Raw genomic sequence first — 26,426 nt, 5'->3', positions numbered from 1 at the left:
TGCTGACATCAGGAACTCTCTCAATCTCTCAGAAATAGAGCACCAAGCTGGAGATAAAGGCCTGTTCATTCCACCAGGGAGTTTCCTACAGGTTCATGTCCAGACAGTGTCCCTGCCAAAAATATCGCTTGGATATTTTTCTGAGATTCTAGGATCTGCCCCTCTCTGTGAGAATGTTTGCATATGCAAGTCCTGAACTTAAGATGTGTACTATACAGATACACTTAATAACTTTCTCTCACCTTCTTTTCACCTTTGAAAAATGGAGGAGGTCTCATAGCTAAGTGCTTCAAATTACAGTTTCTCACTCCAGCGCCAAATCATTTCTTTGCAATTACTCAGGTACATGGTTCTTAAACACATTTTCTTCTAGGGCTTGTGGCCACTTCCTAACCCTAAGGTATAGAGAATACAGCAAGGCTGGGAAAAAAAAAAAACCAACCAACAACCAATTTTTAAAAATTATACTATATATTTTAGGTTCACAGCAAAATTGAGCTAAGACTGAGATTTCACATGTAACCTTCTTGCACAGCCTCCCGCATTATCAACATCTGGGAGAGAGGGATCCATCCATTTGTTATAACTGAGGAACACATCATAATCTTGACACATCACAATCACCCAGAGCCCACAGTTTACACTGGGGTTCCGCGAATGTTGTACGTGCTATGAATTTGGACAAATGTATACTGACATGTATTCACTGTTACAATATACAAAATCATTCCACTGCCCTAGAAATCCTGTGTTCTGGCGAGAGTCCATTTAAAAGGGTGCTATGAGAGGAAAAGAAGAAAAGCGTGCAGCCCAGAGGCTTGACCAAACTCCACGTTTGTTCCCAAGTTGAGGGCTCCCAGCCCACGGGCTCTCCAAGTCCAGCCAAGGGAAGGTTGCCCCTCCCCCCTCTTTGTGTAAGTGTCAAGCAAATGGGTTTCCTGTTGACACCCGAACGTCGTGAAAGGGCAGGAAGAGGCCAAGCCGCCTCCTCTTTCCCGGCTTCCTATCCCATTTATTTATTTTGTACACGTTTGTTTTGGTCGGGCGGGCGCTTCCAGCGTGTGGCTGTGGGGCGGCCCCAGCGGCGGGAACCCCTCCCCGGGGAGGCGAGGCCAGGCCACCCCCCGCCCCATCCCGGCTCCAACTCTGCGGGGCGGGGAAGGGAAGGAGGAAGGGGGGAAGAGTGGGAGACAGAAAGCGGGAGAAGGAGGCCGCTGGGGCGCCGCGAGGAGGCGGGGAAAGCGGCCCGCCCGAGCCAGGCCGCTCCCCCGCGGGCTGCAGGTGGAGTCCGCCGAGGTAGCCGCCGCCGCCGCCACCCCCGGGCCGGAGGGCGCTGGCGTGGAGCGCGCGGTGCTTGCTGACCCAGCGCCGAGGCCCACGGCTCGCCCGCCGTTCCCGGGCTGCGCCTCTGCGCCTCGTCCATGGCTGAGGGCCGGCGGCGGGAGGACGAGGAGGAAGAGCTGCGCGAGCGCCGCGAGTTCGGGGGCCCGCGCCGCGCCCGCGGCCGTGCGCTGTCGGGCCACTCGGCCGCAGGTGAGGGGCGCGGCCGGCGCGAGGGGCTACGGGGGAGGAGGGGACCGGGGGCCGGGCGCCCCGGGGCCGCGCAGGTCCTGCCCGGGACGGCGGCGGCCGCTCACCCGCCCGGCTGCGACCGGCATCTTTCACTCTGCGCCGGGAGACGCAGGAAGAGTGGCTTTTCCATCCTCGTCCTCACTTTGGGGCCGAGCCCCCGGGAAATCCAAAACTGGTCGGTACCTGCTCGTGGTGCTGGCGGCGAAACCACGGACGTTTCGTGCGCGCTAGTCTGGGAGCTGCTGGCTTGAACTGGGCGGCCCGGGTGACTGATGGCTTGTCTCTAGATGAGTCAGGGCCGGTGCAGAATTCTCTGGGTCCGGCAGTCTCGGGGGACGACCCCGCCCGATGGGTTGGCCTGCTCGGCGGCTACCAGGTGGAACCGTGTGCTGATAGTCGAAGTCTGGTTTCGTGCCTCTTGAACTTCGGACCTTTGATTCTGCCCAGCCCCCACCGCCCGAGTTCACCAGCTATGTCTCGCACTTGCTTTAGTTCCTCTGCGAGCCCTCCAGTCCAGCATGGGGCATGCCAGAAGGCAGTTCGTTTGGACCGAGACTCATTTCTGGGCCTCTAGTTACTTTTATGGTCTTGTGCTTTTGGGTGCACAAAGGCGGCTTGGCTCGATAGTTTGGAACTTAAGTGGAAGAGTAGGTAGATCCACACACCCCTTCTGTGTTCCTGGGGCAGCTTTTCAATCAAACGTAATGGAGAGGAAATTCTTTGGCCTTTGTTTAAAATGGCATTAGCCGCGTATCTGCACGCTGGAGGGAAGAACAAACTTAGGGAGATGACAACAGGAGGGAGATAGAGAAGTGAGAAAGATTTAGATGAGAACGAGTTAGTAGAGCTTCTTTAGAAAATGGACCATAGTAAACATTCCATCAAGTCATGGTGAAGCTTTTCTGTGTGGCTTAACCTGAGGGAAAATCGGAGAATTAAGAGCAAAGAACAGGTCTGAGGGGAACCAATGAGGGATAAAAAATGGGATGATGGGAAAGAATTTAGTGGAACATAAAGAAATAGTCAATTTGATGCCCTTGGTAGGATCTTGGAACCTTAAAAATAATTCTTGATGCCCATTACAGGGGCTTTTCATCAAAATAAAGCGTTTGACTTTCTTCATGGACACTAGACGTTTTGATAGTTTTGTTCGATATCATCCAGACTAATGAAATCATGGGCAGTTGTTAGATATGAATTAATATTTCTTGCAAGAATACAATGAAAAAACTTCACAAAGATGAACCTCCATTGATTTGCTGATTTAAACAGTGTAGGCTGCCTTGGATTCCTGTTATCTTCAGCAAAAAGCTTCACTTTCTCTTACAATGGACTGTAGTGTGAAGAATATTGGAGGTCGGACTAGATATGATCCAGATACATGTTCATCATTTAGTTGCAATATTTGTGTTTATTCCAAGGCTGGCAGAAGCTTTTCTAGGTTCTGTGATATTACTTTGCTGGACCTGACATTGTGTACGTTTTCACTCAGAAATTGGTGTTTGCGGTTTCTAACCATGTAATATGTCCTATTTCCATTAGGAAGTGAGGGATGGAAATACCATGGAGCAGGCAGAAGGTTAAACTTGCAACAATTGGTCTTCTCTGTTTTGCGATACATTATTTAATAGCTCACATTCCTTTACAAACTCTGCTCATTAGTTCACGTGTTTTTTAGACACCATTGCATTCCTTACCAAGCTTGGGCATTTGTTAGTTCTGTTTGTGTTAGATGCTGTTCTCTATCCAAGTGAGAATGTGAACTGACCCAGAGGCTTAGTGTTTCTTCTGCTTATCGTCTGTCTTTCTAATCTTTGACCTCTCCGGTTCTCACTGCTTCCTTCTTCCCCCACGATTTTACAATCTAAATTTTCTCTTTGATCTCACATAACTTGACACCATACATTTGGGGTTTATGGACTGGGGGAGTCTGTGAACTCCTTCTCTTCCTGCTAACTGTAGGTGTGGTTAAAAGGTGTGTTTATTTTTGCAATATACATTCAGAAGAGTGTATAAAGCCTATAAACTATAAAGTGAAACTCTTGTAACCTGTGTCCAAATCAAGAAATAGAATATTATCAGTTCCCCAGAAGCAGACTCTGATGCCTCCAGGTCATGGCCTCTTCTCTCCTCTTGAGGAAACTACTTTTTTGACTTTTGCAATTATTATTTCTTGCCTTCTGTACAGTCTTACCTGTATGCATATGCATCCCTATACAGTATTATTATTTTACCTATTTTAAAACTTCATATGAGTGGAACCATGCTGTCTGTATTCTTTAGTGTTATGCTTTTTTCACTCAATATTGTTTGTAAGATTTATCCATATTGTTATATGCTGATGTAGTTTATTTTCATTGCATAAATATATCACCCTTTTTGTCTGTCATTTTTTATTGATTTACTGGAGTTCTTACAAAGGAATCTGAAGTTTTGTTGGTTCCATATGTTGCAAATATCTTCTTCCACTCAGGCTTATTTTTAAAAATTTTCTTTATGGTTTCTTTTGATGTGGAAATTCTGAATTTTAATGTAGGTGTATTTATGAGTCTTTCTTGATAGTTTGTGTACCTCTTCCCCCTACTGTATTGCTTGGTTAATAATGCTTTTCCTGGGCGCCTGGGTGGCTGAGTCAATTAAGTGTCTGCCCTGGGCTCAGGCTACTGTGCCCTGCTCAGCTGAGAGCCTGGTCGCCCCTCCCCTGCCCCCTTCGTGGTCTGCATGTGCACTCTCTTGCTCACTCTGGTTCTATCTCAAATAAATAAAAAAAATCTTGAAAAGAAATAAAGACAAGTAAATTGAAACTCAGAAATGTGAGAAGACTTAGTCTAAAATAATACAGGTGGAAGGTACAGCCTCACTTCAGTTACCTCTCTTTTTGTGTTCTAAGTCATAAACTACAGTTTTTTTGAGTTGATTCATGGGATATTCCAGGTCATATGGCCCAGTTTGCAGTTGTCTAAAAAGTTGAAGAAACTTATTTTAAGTCTCCTGGAAACTATGGACACATTTATATTATATATATATATTATATGTATATAATATATATATATTAAAGATCTGCATTCTCCAAATTCTTTAAGAAGACCTGTCTAGGGGTGCCTGGGTGGCTTAGTTGGTTAAGTGGTTAAGCGTCTGAATTCGGCTAGTCTCATGATCTCAGGGTCCTGGGATCAAGCCCTGTGTGGGGCTCCCCCCTCAGTGGGGAGTCTGCTTATCCCCTTTTCTCTCCCTCTGCCCCTCTACCCCCACTTATGCATGTGCTCTCTCTCTTTCTCTCTCTCTCAATTAAAAAGATAATTCTTTAAAAAAATATGTCTAGTTATCCTCTTTAGGATAATATATGCAAAATGGTATAGAAAATACAGGGAACACCAAGATTTATAAATAGGATCCCTGTTTTTAAAAGAACATGTCATAGAATTAAGGAAGGTAAGGCTAATACTACCCTTTATTTATTTTTGTTTTGTTTAAAAATAATTCTAGTATAATTAATGTAGTGTGATGTTAGCTTCAGGTGTACAGCATAGTGAATCGACAGTTCTGTACATTACTCAGTGCTCATTGTGACTTGTGTACTTCTTACTCCCCATCATCTATTTCACCTGCCCCCCCTTCCCCTCTGGTAACCACCAGTTTGTCACTATTTTTTTTTGTTGTTCTGTATGTTTAAGAGTCTTTTTTTGTCTGTCTTCTTTGTTCACTTGTTTGGTTTCTTAAATTCCACACATGAGTGAAATCATATGGTATTTGTCTTTCTCTGACTGACTAACTTGATTTGGCATTATACTCTCTAGCTCCATCCATGTCATTGCAAATGGCAAGATTTCATTCTTTTGATGACTGATTAATATTCCACTATATATATATCTCACATCTTCTTTATCCAGTTATCATTGGTGGTCACTTGGGCTCATTCCATATCTTGACTATTGTAAATAATGCTGGTACAAACACTAGGGTGCAGGCATCCTTTTGAATTAGTGTTCTAGTATCCTTTGGATGAATACCTAGTAGTGGAATTACTGAATCATGTGGTAATTCTACTTTTACTTTTTTCAAAAGATCTTTTTTTATTTATTTGACAGACGGAGACACAGAGAGAGAAGGAACACAAGCAGGGTGGGCAGGAGAAGGAGAAGCAGGCTTCCTGATGAGCAGGGAGCCTGTTGTGGGGCTCCATCCCAGGACCCTGGGATCATGACCTGAGCCAAAGGCAGCTGCTTAACGACTGAGACATCCAGGCACCCTATTTTTAATTTTTTTAAGTAACCTCCCTACTGTTTCCCACAGTGGCTCTACCAGTTTGCATTCCTACCAATAGTGCAAGAGGGTTCCTTTTTCTCCACTTCCTCGCCAACACTTGTTTCTTGTGCTGTTGAGTTTAGCCATTTCTGACATGTGTGAGGTGATATCTCATTGTGATTTAGATACACATTTCCCCGATTTTTAGTGATGTTGAGCATTTTTTCATACGTCTGTTGGCCATCTATAGGTCTTCTTGGAGAAATGTTTATTCATGTCTTCTGCCCATTTTCAATCAGATTATTTTTGCTTTTTGGTGTTAAGTTATTAGAGTTCTTTATATATTTTGGATGCTAACATTGGATTGGTCATTCTCAAATATCTTCTCCCATTCAGTAGGTTGCCTTTCAGTTTTGTTGATTGTTTCTTTGCTGTGCAGAAGCTTTTTATTTTGTTGCAGTTCCGGTAGTTTTTTTGGGGGGGTCCTTTTGTGTGTGTGTGTGTGTGTGGGTGTGGGTGTGGGTTTATTTGCTTTTGTTTCCCTTACCCCAGGAGGCATATCTAGAAAAATGATGCTATGGCCCATGTCAGAGAAATTACTGTCTGCTCTCTTCTAGGATTTTTATGGCTTCAGTTCTTACATTAGGTCTTCAATCTACTTTGAGGGTTTTTTTTGTGTATTGTATAAGAAAGTGATCCAGTTTCACTTTTTTGCATATAGCTATCCAGTTTCTCTAGCACCATTTGTTGAAGAGACTGTCTTTTTCCCACTGCATATTCTTGCCTCCTTTGTTGCAGATTAATTGACCGTGTAATCATGGGTTTATATCTGAGCTCCCTTTTCTGTTGCATTGACCTGTGTGTCTCTTTTTGTGCTAAACCATACTGGTTTGATTACTATAGCTTTGGTAGTGTATACTGAAATCTGGGATTGGGATTGTGATATCTCCAGTTTTGTTCTTTTTCTGAGTTTGCTTTGGCTATTTGGGTACTTCTGTGGTTCAATACAAATTTTAGGATCATTTGTTCTAGTTCTGTGAAAAATGCTCTTGGTATTTTGATAGAGATCACATTAAATCTGTATATTGCTTTGAGTAATATGGACTTTTTTTTTCTAAAGATTTTATTTATTTAACAGAGAGAGACACAGCGAGAGGGGAACACAAGCAGGTTAGCGGACAGAGGGAGAAGCAGGCTCCCCACTGAGCAGGGAATCTGATGTGGGGCTCCATCCCAGGACCCTGGGATCATGACCTGAGCCAAAGGCAGACACTTCACTGACTGAGCCACCCAGGCACCCTGGACTTTTTTTTTTTTTTTTTTTTTAAGATTTATTTATTTGAGGGAGAGAGCAAGAACCTGCAATCATGAGGGGCGGGGCAGAGGGAGAGAGAGAATCCCAAGCAGCCACGCCACTGAGCATGGAGCCTGCTGCAAGGCTGGATCGCAGCCCTGAGATTATGACCTGATCGAAATCAGGAGTCAGACGCTTAACCCAGTGAACCACTCATGTCAGACGCTTAACCCAGTGAACCATTCATGTGCCCCATAATAGGGACATTTTAACAGTATTTGTTCTTCTGGTCCATGAGCATGGAATACCTTTTCATTTGTCTGTGTCATCTTCAGTTTCCTTCTTCAGTGTTTTGTAGTTCTCAGAGGACAGGTCTTTTACCTCTTTCATTAAATTTTTACCTACTTTATTATTTCTGGTGTAATTGTAAATAGAATTGTTTTCTTAATTTTCTGCTACTTCATTATTACTGTATAGAAATACAACAGATTCCTGTGTTTTGATTTTATATCCTGTGACCTTACTGAATTCATTTATCCGTTCTAGTAGTTTTTTGGTGGCGTCTTAGGGTTTTCTATTTATAGTATCATGTCCTGTGTAAGTAGTGAAAGTCTTATGTCTCCCTTACCAATTTGGATGCCTTTTATTCTTTTTTGCTGTCTGACTACTGTGGCTAGGACTTCCAGTGCTATGTTAAATGAAAGTGGTGAGAGTGGACATCCTTAATTGTTCCTAATCTTGGGGGGAAAGCTCTGTTTTTCCCCTATTAAATATGATTTTAGCTGTGGGTTTTTCATATATGGCCTTTATTATGTTGAGGTATGTTCCTTCTAAACGTACTTTGTTGAGGGTTTTTATCATGAGTGGATGTTGTACTTTGTCAAATGCTTTTTCTGCATCTGTCGAAATGACTATATGCTTTTTATCCTTTCTCATGTGGATGTGATGTATCAGGTTGATTGATTTGTGAATATTGAACCATCCTTGTATCCCAGGAATAAATTCCACTTGATGATAGTGAGTGATATATTTTTTTTTTTTTAATTATTTGACAGTCAGAGATCACAAGTAGGCAGAGAGGCAGGCAGAGAGAGGGAGGGGGAAGCAGGCTCCCCGCCGAGCAGAGAGCCCGATGTGGGGCTCGATCCCAGGACCCCGAGATCATGACCTGAACCGAAGGCAGAGGCTTAACCCACTGAGCCACCCAGGTGCCCCTTGTTGAGGATTTTTGCATCTAGGTTCATCATAGATACTGGCCTATAGTTTTTTTTTTGTTTGTTTCTGTTTTTTTTTTTTTTTTAAATAGTTGTCTTGATGTGGTTTTGGTATCAGGGTAATGGCTGCCCTCATAGAATGAATTTGGAGGCTTTCCTTCCTCCTCTGTTTTTCTTGAAACGTTTGAGAACAATAGGTATTAACTCCTTTTTATCTGTTTGGTAGAATTCATCTGTGGAATCATCTGGTCCTGCACTTTGGTTTATTGGGAGTTTTTTGACTACTGATTTAATTTCATTGCTGGTAATCAGTCTGTTCAAATCTTCTGTTTCTTCCTGCTTCAGTTTTGAGAGGTCACATGTTTCTAGGAATTTATCCCTGTCTTATTTTTTTAGGAATTTATCCATGCTTTTAGGCTAATGCACTTTATAATAAATAAGGTAAATAAGAATATAAAGTAGTCTATGATGCTTACCAAAGAGACTTTAGCAAAAGAACCAAAACTTTCATGGTTGATTTTTTTTTTTTTTGGCTTACCTCTCACAAAGTGTGTGACCTTGAACAGGTTACCTAACCTCTGTTTCCATTCCTTATTTGTGATTTAAATGGGAATATTAATAAAGTCTACTGCATAGAATTTTTTTTTAAGATTTAAAGATTTTTATTTATTCATTTATTTGATAGACAGAGAGAGATCACAAGTAGGCAGAAGGCAGGCAGAGAAAGAGGGGGAAGCAGGCTCCCCGCTGAGCAGAGAGCCCAATGTGGGGCTCGATCCCAGGACCCTGAGATCATGACCTGAACTGAAGGCAGAGGCTTAAACCACTGAGCCACCCAGGCGCCCTACTGCACAGAATTTGAGGATTAAATGAGTTAGTATAGTTAATACTCTTAGAACATGGCAAGGAACGTAGTAAATACCTATAAAGTTACTTGTGTTTATTTATTTATACTTACGTTTTTGTTAAAATAGCTGACACTTAACTGAATCCACATTTTTCTTCATTTGGGAGAAGTTAATGGGATTTCACTTGGTGGAGAAGAAGGAGGTAAACCTGCATCTTCAGCATATTGTAATCTAATATAGTTGCTTTGCTTTGGAGTTCATGCATTTTTTAGAAATGCATCAATTTTACAAGACCTCCAAAGACTGAGCGGAGTTCTTCATTTGGCATTTCTTGTTCCATACAGAATTTCAGCATGTCTTGTATAGACCTTTACCTTTTATTTATCATTAAAAATGAAAAGCTCATTTTTGCTTTTCATTTAGTTCAAAGTTAACCATGGTGCATCTCTTTATTCTTTTTGTTAAATTTTGACACGATTCATTGGTGCTTCCAACTTCATTGGCACATTATATTCTGAGGGCAACATACTCTGTTTTCCCTTAGATCATTTCAGCTTTTTTTTTTTTTTTTTTTTTTTTTAAAGATTTTATTTATTTATTTGACAGAGAGAAATCACAAGTAGATGGAGAGGCAGGCAGAGAGAGAGAGAGGAGGAAACAGGCTCCCTGCTGAGCAGAGAGCCCGATGCGGGACTCGATCCCAGGACCCTGAGATCATGACCTGAGCCGAAGGCAGCGGCTTAACCCACTGAGCCACCCAGGCGCCCCTCATTTCAGCTTTTTTGCATTCAGTGGTACTTTGGAACTAATCCTCTGAACACTTGGGTTTTAATCAAGTCTCTCTCAATTAGCTTTGCTTAGCCTCTAGCAATTTACAGCATCTCTCTGGGCCTTGGTTTTTGCTTTATTAATTGAAAGGATGAGGCTTCCAACTTTACACTTGAAGATTCTAGGAGATGAGAAGAAAAGTAACTTTTGACTTGGTTTATAGATGTTTGCCAAAATGTGAGATAAGATTTTGGGCAATTTTCTTAGGGCTCTTTGTGAAGTGCTCTATTGATGAGGGAGAATCCAAAAGTGCAAAGCTCAAGAAATTGCCTCACCTGGAGAGAAGAGTTACATTAGCTTCAGTTGTCCTGCATGCTTAAGACAGCGGCTCCAGGGTCGCTTGGCTGGCTCAGTGGGTTAAGCCTGTGCCTTCGGCTCAGGTCATGATCCTCAGGGTCCTGGGATCGAGTCCTGCATCGGGCTCTCTGCTCAGTGGGGAGCCTGCTTCCCCCTTTCTCTCTCTCTGCCTGCCTCTCTGCCTACTTGTGATCTCTGTCAAATAAATAAATAAATAAAATCTTAAAAAAAAAAAGACAGGATCTCTACTGATGAAGTGATGATCTACTTTGACAATGGAAAACATGAGATGTGTTTTAAGGAATTTATAGTAAGGAGGGTTGGTATGATGGGAATATTATCAATTAAGTACAAGTTGCAAATATATGTTTAGTAGCTTTGGAGTATAGAGGGGGTTAAGGTTGGGGAGGAAGTGGAAAGAGCCTGACACAAAGCAGGAAGGTAGCCTACCTTCTGGTTTACAAGGAGGTGGAAATCAGTTCTGTTCTCTCATTAACTATAGGCCTCATCTTTAGGAGCTCTAAGCTTGCCTTTGGGTTGGAAATGGGTATATGGGGGATTGTTGGGGGGTACAGGCTGTAGACCATCTTATTTATTTATTTATTTATTTAAAGATTTATTTATTTGAGAGAGAGAGCATGCATGAGCGAGAGAAAGGGGAAGGAAGGGCAGAGGGAGAGAATCTCAGACTCCACATTGAGCACGGAGCCTGAGGTAGGGCTCCATCCTACAACCCTGAGATCAGGACCTGAGGTGAAATCAAGAGTCTCAATCAACTGAGCCACCCAGGTCCTCCCCTCTTTCTTAAATAAATTTTGTTTTTAATTTTGTAAATTTTTATTTTTTATTTTATTTTATTTTACTTATTTGACAGACAGATTGCAAGTAGGCAGAGAGGCAGAGGCAGGCAGAGAGAGAGGGGGAAGCAGGCTCCCTCCTGAGCAGAGAGCCCAATGTGGGACTTGATTCCAGGACCCCGGGATCATGACCCGAGCCGAAGGCAGAGGCTTTATTTTTATTTTTATTTTTTTCTAAAGATTTTATTTATTTACTTGACAGGCAGAGGTCACAAGCAGGCAGAGAGAGGAAGGAAGCAGGCTCCCTGCAGAGCAGAGTGCCCCATTCGGGGCTCGATCCCAGGACCCTGAGATCATGACCTGAGCCGAAGGCAGAGGCTTTAACCCACTGAGCCACCCAGGCGCCCCAAAGGCAGAGGCTTTAACCCAACTGTGCCACCCAGGCGCCCCTAATATTTAAAAATTTAAAAAAAGATTTTATTTTTTATTTGTCAGAGAGAGAGAGAGAGAAAGTGCATAAGCAGGGGGAGTGGCGGGCAGAGGAAGAAGCAGACTCCCCGCCAAGCAAAGAGCCCACCTGATGTAGTACTTGATCCCAAGACCCTGGGATCGTGACCTGACTTGAAAGCAGACACTTAACTGACTGATCCATCCAGGTGTCCCACAACTTTGTTTTTTAGGATAGTTTTAGATTTGTAGAAAAGTTGTGAAGATAGTGCATAGAGTTCCCATATACTTATATCCAGTTTCCCTAATTATTTACATCTTAACCAGTGTTGATACATTATTAACTAAAATCCATACTTTATTCAGATTTTCTTAGCATTTACTTAATTCCTTTTTGTTTTGCAGGATCCTGTCTAAAATATCATATTACATGTAGTTGTGGTATCTCCTTAGGTTCCCCTTGGCTCTGATAGTTTCCAAAGATTTTCGTTGTTTTTGATGATCTTGACAGTGTTGAGGGTTACTGGCCAGATATTTTTGTAGGATGTCACTCTTGGGATTTGTCTGATACGTTTTCTCATGTTTAGAGTGGAGCTTTGGGTGTTTGGGAAGTATGAATGTTTGCCACATGTTTATTGTATATTAAGTGTACATAATATTAACATCATTTATCACTGTTGATGTTGACCTTGATCATTCAGCTGAGTTAGTATATTTCAGGTTTCTCAACTTCAGGGTTACGCTATCCACCCCCAAACCCCTTTCTATCCTGTAGGAAGTGAAGGAAATCACTGTGCATGGCCCACACTTAAGGAGGCAGGAGTTACGCTCTTACTTCTTGAGGACAGAGTATCTACATCATTTTTTTTTTTAATCCCTCTGCATCAGAAATACCATTCTTTTTTTTTTTTTTTTTTTTTTTTTACTGTTTCCTTAATTTCTTGAGGTTCTCTAAACATCTGCATTGGGGTTGTCTTTAGACCCTGCCTTGGGAGGAGAATGTAAGCTCAGTTCCTGAACCCTAATTCTGTCCAGAATATCTGGTATGTCCTGATGTCAGGCACATAATTTCATTTCATAATTAGAAAGGAAAGGCATAAAATACATATGTCTCATTGAGGTGTCCTGTGATTAAAAGTCATTCCTACTAGAGTATCAGCATGTACAAAGGGCTAATATGAGTTGTGTTTCAGTTTTGGATATGGAGAGGAAGTTAGAGTAGGAGAGGAATTTGGAAAAGCAGTGGACTCAGATAACCAAATAATAACCAGTTAATATTTATTGTGCATTGGGTGCCAGGTAATATTGTAGTTGTTTTACGTTTAGTCCTTGTGCCAATTCTATGTGGTAGATGTGATTTCCTTCACTTCTACAGATAGAGGAACATGAGACCTAGGAGGGGTAAGTTATCTACTCAAGGTCACACAGCTAGGAAGTGACAGAGACTCCTGTTGCCTACCCAGTATTCATCTCCTTCTTCCCTTAGTCAGTGGAACCCTGTATTGCCAAATGTGGCAGTGTGCCCACCTTGAAACTACTTCTACCAGCTTACTAATGAGATGCAAGTAAAAGTTGAGTGGGGTTTCTAGGAAAGTACTTTATTTATTTATTTATTAAAGATTTTGTTTATTTATTTGACAGAGATCACAAGTAGGCAGAGAGGCAGGCAGAGAGAGAGAGGAGGAAGCAGGCTCCCTGCTGAGCAGAGAGACCAGTGTGGGGCTCCATCCCAGGACTCTGAGACCATGACCTGAGCCGAAGGCAGATGCTTTAACCCACTGAGCCACCCAGATGCCCATAGGAAAGTACTTTAAAGAGGGGACTCAGGGGGACACCTGGATGGCTCAGTTGGTTAAGCCTCTCTGCCTTTTCTCAGGTCAGATCAAGCCCCACCTCTGACTCCCTTTATTTGAGAAAACATAAACTATTTGGTTAAAGCCACTGTTATCTTCGGCCTGTACAACTAGCAGCTGAATGCAATTCCTCACTGATACAAATTCTAATTTGATCTTATTTTCTCTCCTTATCACCAGGGTTAATGCATGGTAACATGGTAACAAGAATCTAGGTAACCTGAAGATACCTAGATTCTTGTTGCTGTTTTGTTCTTTATTGTCATGTGACCACTGAAAAATCACTTAGAGCAGCCCCCCCCCACAATCTTTTGAAAAGGAAATACTCATTTTTTTGTTTTAAGATTTTATTTATTTATTTGACAGACAGAGATCACAAGTAGGCAGAGAGGCAGAGAGAGAGAGAGGAGGAAGCAGGCTCCCTGCTGAGCAGAGAGCCCAATGCAGGACTCGATCCCGGGACCCTGAGATCATGACCTGAGCCGAAGGCAGCGGCTTAACCCACTGAGCCACCCAGGCGCCCAGGAAATACTCATTCTTAAACTGCTTTACAAGTGTATTCCAGGGAGGGTGCTAGTTCCCTTTTGTGATGTAGAGTTCTTCAAGAGGGTGCCAGTCCTCCTAGGACAAGTTGAAGGGAGCTGAAAAGGAAACCTGTAGGATCTGAAAACAGTTTTCTGATGTTGTCATTTTGCTTATTGCCAGGTCAGAATATTTCTTGGGGAATAAGTAAATGGAAGCTGTGATGGGAGGTGATTTTGTCCCTCCTTTGCTGCATTTGAGCAGGTTCACAATTGCATTGCTGATGAGCCCTACAATGCATGCCAGGCCTGCCACTTAGGATTCAGAGTTCATTTGAATTTGATAGGGCTGCCTTCATTGTTCTGGAGCATTGTTTCCTGAAAATACATTAATCAAGGAATCACTATACTGGAAGATAACTTAAATGCTTTTTCTCTGAGAGCTGGCCAAGAACAAGGGGCACACAAGACAAGGTTTGCATAACCTGTGGAGAATTAGCTTTTCTCACAATAAGAATCATCATTTCCATACAGTCCTTTGAAACTAATAGAGAGATGTTCACAAAAAACTGGAAGGACCCCCAGCATGGGGCCACTCCTGTAGATGATCCCTTGTCACTACACCCCTTATTTCTTTATTTCCCTACAAGGACTCCTCCTTTAGACACACTACTAGCTCAGTGGAGATAACTAGAACTCTGGGATTATAAAGTACAGTTGTGTTACCCAGTTGAGGTATAACTCTTGCCAGTGGAAGGTGTGGTTTGTAAGTAGAATTCATTTGGAATAGGGATTGCATTTGAATGTTCCTCTTAATAAGATGCCTAATAATGTGAAATGCCTAATACCACAAACATTTTTACGTCTTACGCTGTTCTATTCCTATTTTTTCTTAGAATATTTTCTTGAGGAATTAAACTTTATAACCCGGCATGGGTATTTTTCACAGTTCTGTAGCAATGGGTGCTCTAAACAGTGTTTCTCAAACTTTAATATGCCTATATAAATCACCTGGAGATCTTATAAAAATGTGATCCCTAATTTACTAGGTTTGGGGTGGTTCCTGATACTCTGCACTTCTGACAAGCTCCAGATGCTGCTGCTGCTGCTCCCTGGACCACATTGTACCAGTGCCTACCTACAGTTACCTCTACACCTCAGTGCCAAGGTTCTCAACACTGGCTAGCATCAGAACAGGGGCAGAACTTTAAAAAAGAGATGTATGCTCCTGACCCCATCTTCAGATTTCCTCATTAATTACTTCTGGAATAGTTGCTGGGGAGCTGGGATTTTGAACTTTCTCAGTGTGAAGTGAGAGTCACTGCTCTAGTGTCCTATTAAAAAATGTGAGGCTGATCGGGGCACCTGGGTGGCTCAGTGGGTTGGAGCCTCTGCCTTCGGCTCAGGTCATGATCCCCGGGTCTTGGGATTGAGCCCCGCATCAGGCTCTCTGCTCAGCAGGGAGCCTGCATCCCCCCCCCCCTCTCTGCCTGCCTCTCTGACTACTTGTGATCTCTGTCAAATAAATAAATAAAATATTAAAAAAAAAAAAAAAGGTGAGGTTGGGTGGTATCAGCATGCTCTCTTGTAATTTGAACTGTTCGGTTTTTCCATCCTAAGTAATTCATATTGTGATGACTTGTAGTCAAACAGAAGAAATAATCAGAATCCATCATGCATTTTATACAGGGATTTTATTTAATCCCTTTATTATCTTGTAGCATAACGGGGCTGAACATAAATAATGTTGTAAGACACTATCATTGAAGTAACTGGAAAGCAATGTACGTGATAGTTATGTATTTTCAGAGTGCAAGAAATAGAGTCCTGTTTGGCTAACCTCAGCTGATGGAGGCTTATTACAGGGATAACACGGGTAAGCTGGAAGACACTAGAAATAGCCTCAGAAGTCATTTGGAAATACAGTGTACTCTGGGAAACTGATAGCAAATAGCGACTTCAGAGAATATTTCTTTCAAAGTTGGGACAACTGTTACTTGTATGTAGTGATACCACAATTTTTGTGATTTAGTTTACTTTTTGTCTGCTTCCATGGCTTCTACAGGTACTGAAGAATTGGCTTTCTTGTTTTTCTTATAGTCAGCTTCTTCAAGAAAGAGGCTTTAAGTATGTTGGCCAGCTACTGTCCTGTACGCTTTTGGGCAGTTTACCTTACCTTTGGGCAGTTCTCAGGCCAGTTTACCTTAGAGGCTCAGGACAAACTATAGATAGCTACCTTTTTGGACCCATCTCAGATCCCTTTTCCTAGGGGAGTGTGGTACCTGCGTAGGACAGTTGAGAATCACCTACAGCTGTTTCTGTCACATAGGAGTTCAGATCTCGGGGATGTTATGAGGCTTATTAGAATGTGGAGGATAAAAATCGGTCAACTCCATGCATGACCTGAATGCTCTTGACTTCTGGCTATGAGTTCCGTAAGGGGAGAGACTTACTTTTTTTTTTTTCCCCTAGTGTTGTAGCCTCATAACTCAGAACAGTCTGGTACTTATGGTCAATACATATCTGCCAAAATAGAATAGAATTGAACTATTAAGAAGTGATTTAATGTGGTCTTTATTATTTTTGTTTTATTTTGACCCAGAACCTTATGTACACCATGATGGAAAGCAAATTCCTACTTTGTTCATGGATGAGAAGAAAGGATGTGCTCTGGCACTAAGAAACTTCACAGTTTTCCTCTTTCCTTTTCTTTGGTGACTCAGTTAAGTAAGCGTCTGCCTTCAGCTCAAGTCATGATCCCAGCATCCTGGAATCAAGCCCAGCATTGGGCTCCCTGCTCACTCCGTGAAGTCTCCCTCTGCCTCTACTCTCCCCCCGCCCCCACCCTTTCTCAAATCAATAAATTAAAATCTTTTTTTTTTAAGATTTTTATTTATTTATTTGACAGAGAGAAATCACAAGTACACTGAGAGGCAGGCAGAGAGAGAGGAGGAAGCAGGCTCCCTGCTGAGCCGACCCGATGCGGGACTCGATCCCCAGACCCTGAGACCATGACCTGAGCCGAACGCAGCGGCTTAACCCACTAAGCCACCCAGACGCCCAATAAATAAAATCTTAAAAAAAAAAAAAAAAAAAGGGAAGAAGAAGAACTTTAGGTCGTTTGCCGCTTGGTGTCGTCAATACAGCTAGTGCCGGGCTCGGGTCTGAAAGGGCAGCAGATGGATGTCAAGTCCAGGGCTGGGAGTCCTTCCCCCATGGCCTCCCTTTGGGGTCTTCTTAGCCTGGGGCGGCAAAGCAGCTCCGTGGGGGCCTTGAAGTCGCGGGCGCCTTGGGCCTGCGGGCAGCGCAGCGCGGCCACCTCAGACGGTTGCGCGTCTTCCGCGGGCCAGGGCGCCGCCATCTTGGGTCCCCCTTGAACCTGCTTTTAACGTTCAAATGTGGATTTGGATACTTGGCCATGGAAAGGAGGCTGATTTTCAGGATACTTGGCCATGGAAAGGAGGCTGATTTTCAGGTAAGAAGAGTGACCCTGGGAAAATAGGAGTCCCCCTTACTTGCAGCCGCCGCTGCTGCCTGAAAGCCACAGGCCCCTGAGGGAGGTGTGGCCGGGCAAGTGACGGAGAGCGTGCAGGGCGTCAACGCGAGCAGCAGGTTCAGCGCCGCACACGCTACCTGACTGATGTGGGAGGAGGAGTTTGCATTCGACAGCCTCGCAGGAGAGGGGCGGTGGTAAGGGACGTTTGGTAGGAAGTCTTAATCAGAGCATTTTGTAAGTGTAGAATGATGAGTTCTTTTTTTTTTTTTTTCTTTTATAAGATTTTATTTATTTCTTGAGAGAGAGAGACAGTGAGAGAGAGCATGAGCGAGGAGAAGGTCAGAGCGAAGCAGACTCCCCATGGAGCTGGGAGCCTGATGTGGGACTCGATTCCGGGACTCCGGGATCATGACCTGAGCGGAAGGCAGTCGTCCAACTGAGCCACCCAGGCGTCCCTAGAATGATGAGTTCTTAATGTAGTACTTGGAACATACCTTTCAGTAGCTCCTTGAGCAGAAGGATTCTGTGAACTTTTGTTCACTGAGGAGAGGGGAAGCCCCGAAATAAAACAAAAGCATATATCCGGGGTCTTAGAATTGCAGTTCAAGGGAACACAGATTTGGGTAGCAACCCAAACTGTGCCCTGTTGACGTTTAAGAGCCAGGGGTTTTTATTAGCAGTTTGGGGAAATAGCAGGGAATTGAAGTGTTTTCCTAAAAATGATGATCGGGAGATGTAATTATATTTTATATTACAATAAATATTTTGAGTACAATTATTAAGAAACTATTTTCTGCAGTGTCCCATTTTTTATCAAGAAGGTAGGTGTAATAATCTTGTGTCCGGTCATCTGCTTTTGCCCAGTTCAGTAATGCAGTGTAGTTACTGTTTCAGAAAACAGGACAAAGTTTGAGTCCCTAAAGTAGAGCTGCTCATGTTCAGAGGTTTTACACAGGTTCACACTTTGCAGAAGGTGCTTTGGTATTAATCACTTCGTAGGTTTCCAGAGAATGTTTAATGATAATGTGGAATTGTGAGTTTTTAATTCCAATATTCTTTAGTTCTTCGCTCATTTAATTGAAAACTAGATTTCTTTTTTTTTTTTTTTTTTTTTTTTTTATTTGACAGAGAGAGATCACAAGTAGACAGAGAGGCAGGCAGAGAGAGAGAGAGGAGGAAGCAGGCTCCCTGCTGAGCAGAGAGCCCGATGCGGGACTCGATCCCAGGACCCTGAGATCATGACCTGAGCCGAAGGCAGCGGCTTAACCCACTGAGCCACCCAGGCGCCCGAAAACTAGATTTCTTAACTCCTGTAGTAGGTCTTTAAAAAGTATCAACTTTTTGGCATGTTTAAACAAAATATTTTATTTATCAGTCATTGTTTGATGCTTAATATATGCCAAGAACTCATAATCCCCCTAATAACACAAAGTCAGATTCTGTTTTTCAGATGAGAAAATTGAGGCAAAGAGAAATTAAGGGGAGCTAAGTTTTGAACCCCTGCAGTCTTCTTTTCTCCTTTAATTTAAGAATTTATATATGGGGGTACCTGGGTGGCTCAGTCAATTAAGAGTCTACTTTTGGCTCAGCTCATGATCCCGGGGTCCTAGGGCCCAATCTCCAGTAGGTCTGGTCTGACTCCCGGCTCAGCAGGGTGTCTGCTTCTCACTCTGCCCTTCTCCCTGCTTGTGCTTGCTCTGGCTTGTGCTCTCTCTGGCTCATGTTCTCTCTCTCTCTCTCTCAAATAAAATCTTAAAAAAAAAATTATATACAAAAATTGACTTATTGGGGGTACATACTTCTATGAATTTGAATACATGTTTAGATTCATGAGACTACCCCCATTGTCAAGATAGAGAATGCTTTCATCACCTTGAAATGCCTGTGCTTCCCCTTACATTCAGACTTTCCCTACACTCTTAGCCTCTGGCAACCACTGATCTGTTTTTCTGTGTCTGTAGTTTTAACTTCTCTAGAATATGGTATAAATAGAAGCATAATGAATCTGACCTTTGAGATTGGCTCCTTTCATCCAACACAATGTCCTGGAAATTCATTTGTATTGTTATATTGTATCAGTAGTCTGTTCCCTGTTACTACTGAGTAGAATTCTGTGAATGTACCACAGTTTATTTATCCATTTACCTAATGAAGGATATTTAAGTTGTTTTCAATTTTTGGAGATTTTGAGTAAGCTGCTATAAATATTCATGCATAGTTTTTTGTGTAGAAATTTTTATTTTCCTAGTGTAAGTACCTAGATACCAGTTTGCTGGCTCATAGGGTAAATGTATGTTTACTTTTTTTAAAAATTTTTTTACTTTTTATTTATTTGACAGAGAGAGAGATCATAGGTAGGCAGAGAGGCAGGCAGTGAGAAGGAAGCAAGCTCCCTGCTGAGCAGAGAGCATGATGCGGGGCTTGATATCAGGACCCCGAGATCATGACCTGAGCTGAAGGCAGAGGCTTAACCCACTGAGCCACCCAGCGCCCCTGTTTAACTTTATATGAAACTGCCAAGCTCTTTTCCAGAGTGGGGCTGTACCATTTTGCATTATTGCTGTATGTATGGGAATTACATGTGTTCCACATCCTCATCAGCACTTGGTATTGGCAAGTTTTTCTTACTTGTTTTTGGTCTTCTGGTAGACGTATAGTAGTATTTCATTGTGGCTTTAATGTGCATTTGCTTAATGGATAATGATGTTGAGCATCTTTTCATGTGGTTAGTTGATATCCATATATCGTCTTTGCACATTTTAAAATTAGGTTGGTTGTTTTCATATTGTGGAGTTTTTAAGAGTTCTTCATATATTTTGCATTCAAATCTTTTGCTGCATGTGAGATTTGAAGATAGTTCTCCTAGTCTGTAGCTAATTTTTTCATTCTGTTAGTAGTATCTTTAGCCCTTTGAACATCTTGAAAATAGCTGGTTTAAAGTGTCTAGTGAGTTCAGTGTCTGTGCTTCCACAGGAACCATTTATATTCTAGATTGTTCTCCACCCCCCACCCTGTGTGTGGGCCATGTTTTCTTGTTTCTTTGTATTTCTTGTAATTTTTTTGTGGAAAACTGGACATTTTGAATATTACAATGTAGCAGTGTTGGAAATCAGATTCTTCTCTCGCCACAAAGTTTATTATTACTGCTTCTTTTGGGTATTGTTTGTTTAGTGACTTTTTTGAACTCATTTTGTAAAGTATGTATTCTTTGTGATGTGTGGCACTGAAGTATCAGTTTTATTACCTTAGTGGTCAGTTAGTGATTGGATAATTTCCCTTAAATATCTAGAGTGCCCCCGCCCCCATCTCCCAGCCTTTGCAGTGGGCTCTGTGGGTGTATCAAGCATACCCTCAAGGCCCAGCCAGGCAGTGTACAACTTGCTGTAGCCTTCACTTCCTGCTCGTGTAGAACCTGAAGATCAGCTTGAGATGGGAGTTTAGGGCCTTCTCAGATCTTTTCTGAGACTGTCCTCTCCTCCCCCCTAGCCTCGGGGAATGCACAGGGCTTTCTAGATTCCCAGGAATATGGGGGAGCTTTTCAAAGTCCTTACTCCCCAAAGCTTTTTATTCTCCAGGCTTTCCTCCCAATGTCTTTGGTTAGTCTGTTTCCCCCAACTGTTATCCATTGTCCCATATAGCAGCAACTAATATATTTATTTACCTGTAAATATTTTCAACAGACTTCTCCAGCTAGCCACTTTTTAGCACTTGGAGAGTTCTGAGTTAAGCAAGATAAAGGCAAGTCTTTTGTGCTGGTCTTTCAAGGCACCCATTTTACAGTTGACCGTTGAACAACACAGGTGTTTTTTGATCAGTGCGGTACTATAAATGTATTTTCTCAGTAACATTCCTTAGTTTATTGTAAGAATACAGTATGTAGTACATGTAACATACAATATATATATTAATAGGCTTATCAGTAAGGATTCTAGTCAACAGTAGGCTTTTAATAGTTAAGTTTTGGGGGAGGCAGAAGTTTTGTGTGGATTTTTGACTGCACGGAGGGTTGGCATCCTAAACCCTCATGTTGTTCAAGGGTCCACTGCCTTACAATTTGTGAATGAGGGTCTATTCTAGCCCCCCCCCTTTTTTTAAACTCTGTTTGATACTGGTACCAGGAAGACAAGCTATTTTTCAAGGCTACCCATTGAGTTGGAGAGTAGAGGATGGAGCCAGGGTAAGTTAAAGTGTTACAAAGCTTGTTACTTTAACCAAAGTTCAGATTGTTTTTAAGTGTTTCACTGGACTTAGGTGCAATAAGATGTTGTTGCAAGCTTTTGGTTAGTTTCCAGAGTTCCCAAAGAGTTGGTTCTGCCAGTTTCTGCCAGGTTTTTTAAATTGATTTTACAGAGGACAGACTTTTTGAGCTCTTTCCTCTGCCATTTTCACTGACATTACGCAAGTATGAATTTTTTAAGAATCTCATTGTCAGGGACGCCTGGGTGGCTCAGGTGGTTGGGTAGCTGCCTTTGGCTCGGGTCATGATCCCAGCGTCCTGGGATCGAGTCCCACATCGGGCTCCTTGCTCGGCGGGGAGCCTGCTTCTCCCTCTGCCTCTGCCCTGCCATTCTGTCTGCCTGTGCTCGCTCGCTCTCCCTCTCTCTCTCTGACAAATAAATAAAATCTTCAAAAAAAAAAAAAAAGAATCTCATTGTCAGTCTTTTTATCAGCAAGTTAGCCAAGTTTTCCCAATTAATACCAAAAGAGAAGGTGTGGACATTGTTACTCGTTTTGAAGTGTTGTGTATTGTACACATTATCAAAATATTTCAGGAGTCTCACTCATTGGGTTACTGTGCTGGGGTCAAGACCCTCCATTTAAATCCTGCATAGGCAGCATGCTTTTCTCAGTTTCAGGCCATAGACAACCCTTAATCTCTCTGTTGCTTTTTTTTTAAAGATTTTATTTATTTATTTGACAGACAGAGATCACAAGTAGGCAGAGAGGCAGGCAGAGAGGGGGAAGCAGGCTCCCCGCCGAGCAGAGAGCCCGATGCGGGGGCTCCATCCCAGGACCCTGGGATCATGACCCGAGCTGAAGGCAGAGGCTTTAACTCCCTGAGCCACCCAGGTGCCCCTCTCTGTTGCTTTTTTTAAAAACATGATTTCTAAGGTATATCTGGCCAATGGAACTCTATATTCCTCCTGTTATTGAAAGAGAAAGTAGCTTTTTTTTTTCTTTTTTAAGATTTTATTTATTTATTTGAGAGAAAGAGAAAGAAAGACAGAACATAAACAGGGGGAGCAGCAAGCAGAGGGAAAAGCAGGCTCCCCACTGATCAAGGAGCTGGATGTGGGACTCTATCCCAGGACCCAGTCCCAGGACCCTGGGATCATGACCTGAGAGCCAAAGGCAGATACTTAACTGACTGAGTCACCCAGGTGTCCCAAGAGAAAGTTTGATTGCACAGTTGGCACTGTTGGGATTGATATAAATCAGTCATGTTAAAACTCTGGGGAGTGGAATTGATGAGGGCGTAGAGTGTGTCATTATATATATTTCTGTATTGTTTGAGTTTCCTCCAATGAGTATTACTTTAAGAAATTAATTTAAAATACCATGTAAAATAATTGCCTATTGGTCTAGTGTATTTGTTGCTTATATTATGGCCTTAAAAAAAAAAAAACCCTTAAGATGAGTTGGATTGCAATGATCATAGCAATTGTTGTCCTGTTGTTAAGTGATTGATAAAGTGAGGACATGATAATAGGAAGGAGGTATATAATTGTGTTTCCTGTGAAGATCATTTTTCAGGCATTGGCTAATTTATCATTTGTTCACCTATTCAATCTTGTGATTTTCACTTGTTTATTGAAAGCCATAAGTGCTTGAAAGGCAAATCCTCATTTGTAACTAAACTGTTGAAAGCTACTTAATATAATCAAAACCCACCCTTAGCATTCTCTGCCTTATACTTTCCTGTATATGTCATTTCCATCTTGTGACCCAGCAGAACCTTTTCTAGAGGACTAGATTTAGGAGACTGCATTCTGATGCTCATATTGCAGCTAGTCAATTGTATGACCTTGATTTAATCTGTCTGGGTCTCAGATTCATCATTGACAGTATGAAGGATTTAGGCCAGTGCTCTGGAAAGTATATTTCTGTGGGCCAAATCTGACTCAGTGTTTTTATAAATAAAGTTTTATTGCAACACAGCCATGCTCATTCATTTGCATATTGTCTCTATCTTCAATAGAGACTTTTGTGCTCTATCTTCAGAGCTGAGTAGTTCTGACAGTCATGTGGTCCACGAACCTAACATACTTGCTTTCTAGACCTTTATGGAAAAAGTTTACTGTAACAGACTATCAATTTTTCCTTCCAGTTTAAAAGTTCTTTTATTTTTGGAGTACTTGGGCCAACTTTTTTCTTTTTTTTTAAACTATCCGCTGATTTCTTAGCAAATCAACAGAAAAATTCAGCTGGAAGAGGGGAAATAAGTCTTATATTGTTACTTGCTAGACACATCTGTCATATTTTGTTGTTAATGCTGTGGTTATCAACAATCTCAAAGCTCAGTATCTTGTAACAATTATATTCAGTTGGTGAGGTATAGCTTAGCCTCACTTGTCTTCTTCATTCTGGGATCCTGGCTGAAGGAGCAATTCCTACCTGGGAAAAAGAACAATGGATAAATCATGTGCCACCTCTTAAAACTTTTATTCAGAAGTAGCTTCGTTTCTTTGGCCAACAATGTTAGTGGTATAGGGAAGTGTAATCTTTCTGCAGAAGGCCCCCGCAAGTTACCTGGCACCTTCAGTGGGTGGATAATCCTTCTCCAGGGAGGGCTGTGAGTCCTTAGGAACAACATCGTTTACCACACCCTCTTTAAAATGTTTGCTAGTGAGGAGACTGGAACCATGGCAGAAACTTGGATTTTAGGATTCTTTGTGTGTTATTTTTTCATGAACTTTCTGTAACTAATAAGTAACTAGAAATTGGCCTATTGAGCTTTTGGAATATATTCTGATTCTCTCAACTGGCTTATTTAGTAAATGAACAATGTAAAAATATAATGTGTCTGTTTGGATTTCTTTTTTTTTTTTTAAATAGACTCTTGATGTTTTTAATCTATATTTCTCACCCTGAAACCTAGCTAAAGTTCTTAACTTCCTCCCCCACCGCGATTACTTATATTTTTAAATAATCTCTTACCAAATTCTATTGAACATAAATTCCTATGTAGTCCTTGACTTGGTCCTCTTCTCTCTGTCCTCGCAGCTGCCACCCTGGTCCAGGTATTTTTCACCATTCGCAATAGCCTTGTAGCTAGCTTCTCTGCCTCCATACTTGCATTTTTGTAATCAATTCATTACACATCCATCAAAGTGATTTTTCTTTTTTTTAAAATATCTTATTTATTTATTTGACAGAGAGAGATCACAAGTAGACAGAGAGGCAGGCAGAGAGAGAGAGGGAAGCAGGCCCCCCGTTGAGCCGAGAGCCCGATGTGGGACTCGATCCCAGGACCCTGAGATCATGACCTGAGCCGAAGGCAGCGGCCTAACCCACTGAGCCACCCAGGCGTCCCCCAAGTGATTTTTCTAAAATGTAAATTGACCTTGTTATTCCCCAGCACTTTGTACCTTGTATCCTCCCCTTAAAGCTCAGATTTCTTAATGGGGCCTCGGACCTTTTTTTCCTGGGAATTCCCAGATATATCCTGTATGCTTAGCTTATTTCCATGACTGGAAAAACAGTGTTTGTCCAAGAAAGATTTTTCTAGAGTCTATTTTATGAATTCACACGGTATTTGGTAGATGTTTTCCACTTACAGAGATTCAAACACTTGATGAAAAATATTGTGCAAAGTTGACTGGTGCAGGTTTTTAAAAAAAGATTCGAGAGCATCACGTGAATGGGGGAGGAGCATAGAGGAGGGGAAAGGGGACAAGTAGAGCTCCACGAGGGGCTTGATCTCACATCCCTGAGATCATGACCTGAGCCAAAAACAAGAGTCGGAAGCCTAACGGACTAAGCCACCCAGGCGCCCCATTGACTGTGCACAGTTTTCAGCATGATCCAACAGCAAGGGTGCTCCTATTGTGATGCTCAAGGGATCATTCTTTCTTGGAAGAGCTTGGTTAGGCCTGATGTGCTGCAAAGAAAGGTAGATTGACATTCATTTTGTTTTGCTTTCTCTGTGACCTGCTTTCAGAAGTTTTAACATGTATCCATTTTAGATCTATCCATTTATTTGGCCTCTTTTAGTGACCTAACATATTTTTCCTTATGACCAACTCAGCAGCTTCTGAACAAAAGAATGTGGAAAAAAAATACATTTTTTAAATACTGTCTCTGCAAGGTCCTTCATGTTAGGTCTCTATTTCAGAAGTAAAAATAGCTTCATTGAACTCACAGGGGGATAGGAGATTTCTCCTGACATTGAAATACTTGCCTTTGAAGATGAACTAGTGATTTTAGTTTTTAAAGCTAAATGTTTTCATTATTTAAAAAAATTCACTTTCAGAAAATTTCTTTGATCAACTGTTATCATGTCTTTTTATCTAGCCTAATTACATGGTATTATTAATAAAATGAATCCAATATCTCTCAACTCTGAGGCTTTGCAGGTTGTAACCACAACTTTGTGTTATTGTAAGCTAATTTTGAAAAGTAAGCTCAATTTTTTTTTGTTTTGTTTTTTTAAAGATTTTATTTATTTATTTGATAGAGAGAGAGATCACAAATAGGCAGAGAGGCAGGGCAGACAGAGGGGGAGGGGGAAGCAGGCTCCCTACTGAGCAGAGAGCCCGATATGGGGCTTGATCTCAGGATTCTGGAATCATGACCTGATCTGAAGGCGGAGGCTTAACCCACTGAGCCATCCAGGTGCCCCTCAATTTTTTTTAAAGCAAGGTTAAAAAAAAAAACACAACTGTACATCTGAGTAAACAGTTAAAAAGAAGTCAGAGGCATCTTGACCACATCCTTAAGCATGAGGAGTATAAAAGGTGGTAGTGATGAATACAGTGGTTTACAGTGGTTACATGGAGGATTTGAACTTACTC

General features: G+C 42.0%; 1 protein-coding gene across 4 annotated transcripts in view; it reads left to right on the top strand.

The window, feature by feature from the left end:
• The first annotated feature begins 456 nt into the window (after nucleotides 1–456).
• Nucleotides 457–26,426, top strand: part of SH3D19 (SH3 domain containing 19) — a 179,157-nt gene continuing 153,187 nt past the window's right edge. For 2 of the 4 annotated variants that reach the window (XM_059373704.1, XM_059373664.1), the window contains exon 1: nucleotides 461–1,533. In XM_059373704.1, the coding sequence (XP_059229687.1) occupies nucleotides 1,422–1,533 (112 nt within the window). In that variant the 5' untranslated portion in view covers nucleotides 461–1,421. Of the gene's footprint in view, nucleotides 1,534–26,426 lie in introns of all 4 variants that reach the window. The other 2 variants (XM_059373683.1, XM_059373675.1) reach the window with 2 other exon arrangements.

The sequence above is a fragment of the Mustela nigripes genome, chromosome 1 (genome assembly GCF_022355385.1).
Source record: "Mustela nigripes isolate SB6536 chromosome 1, MUSNIG.SB6536, whole genome shotgun sequence".
In the NCBI taxonomy this organism is placed as follows: Eukaryota; Metazoa; Chordata; class Mammalia; order Carnivora; family Mustelidae; genus Mustela; species Mustela nigripes.
This window is presented reverse-complemented; position numbering and strand designations above follow the sequence as displayed.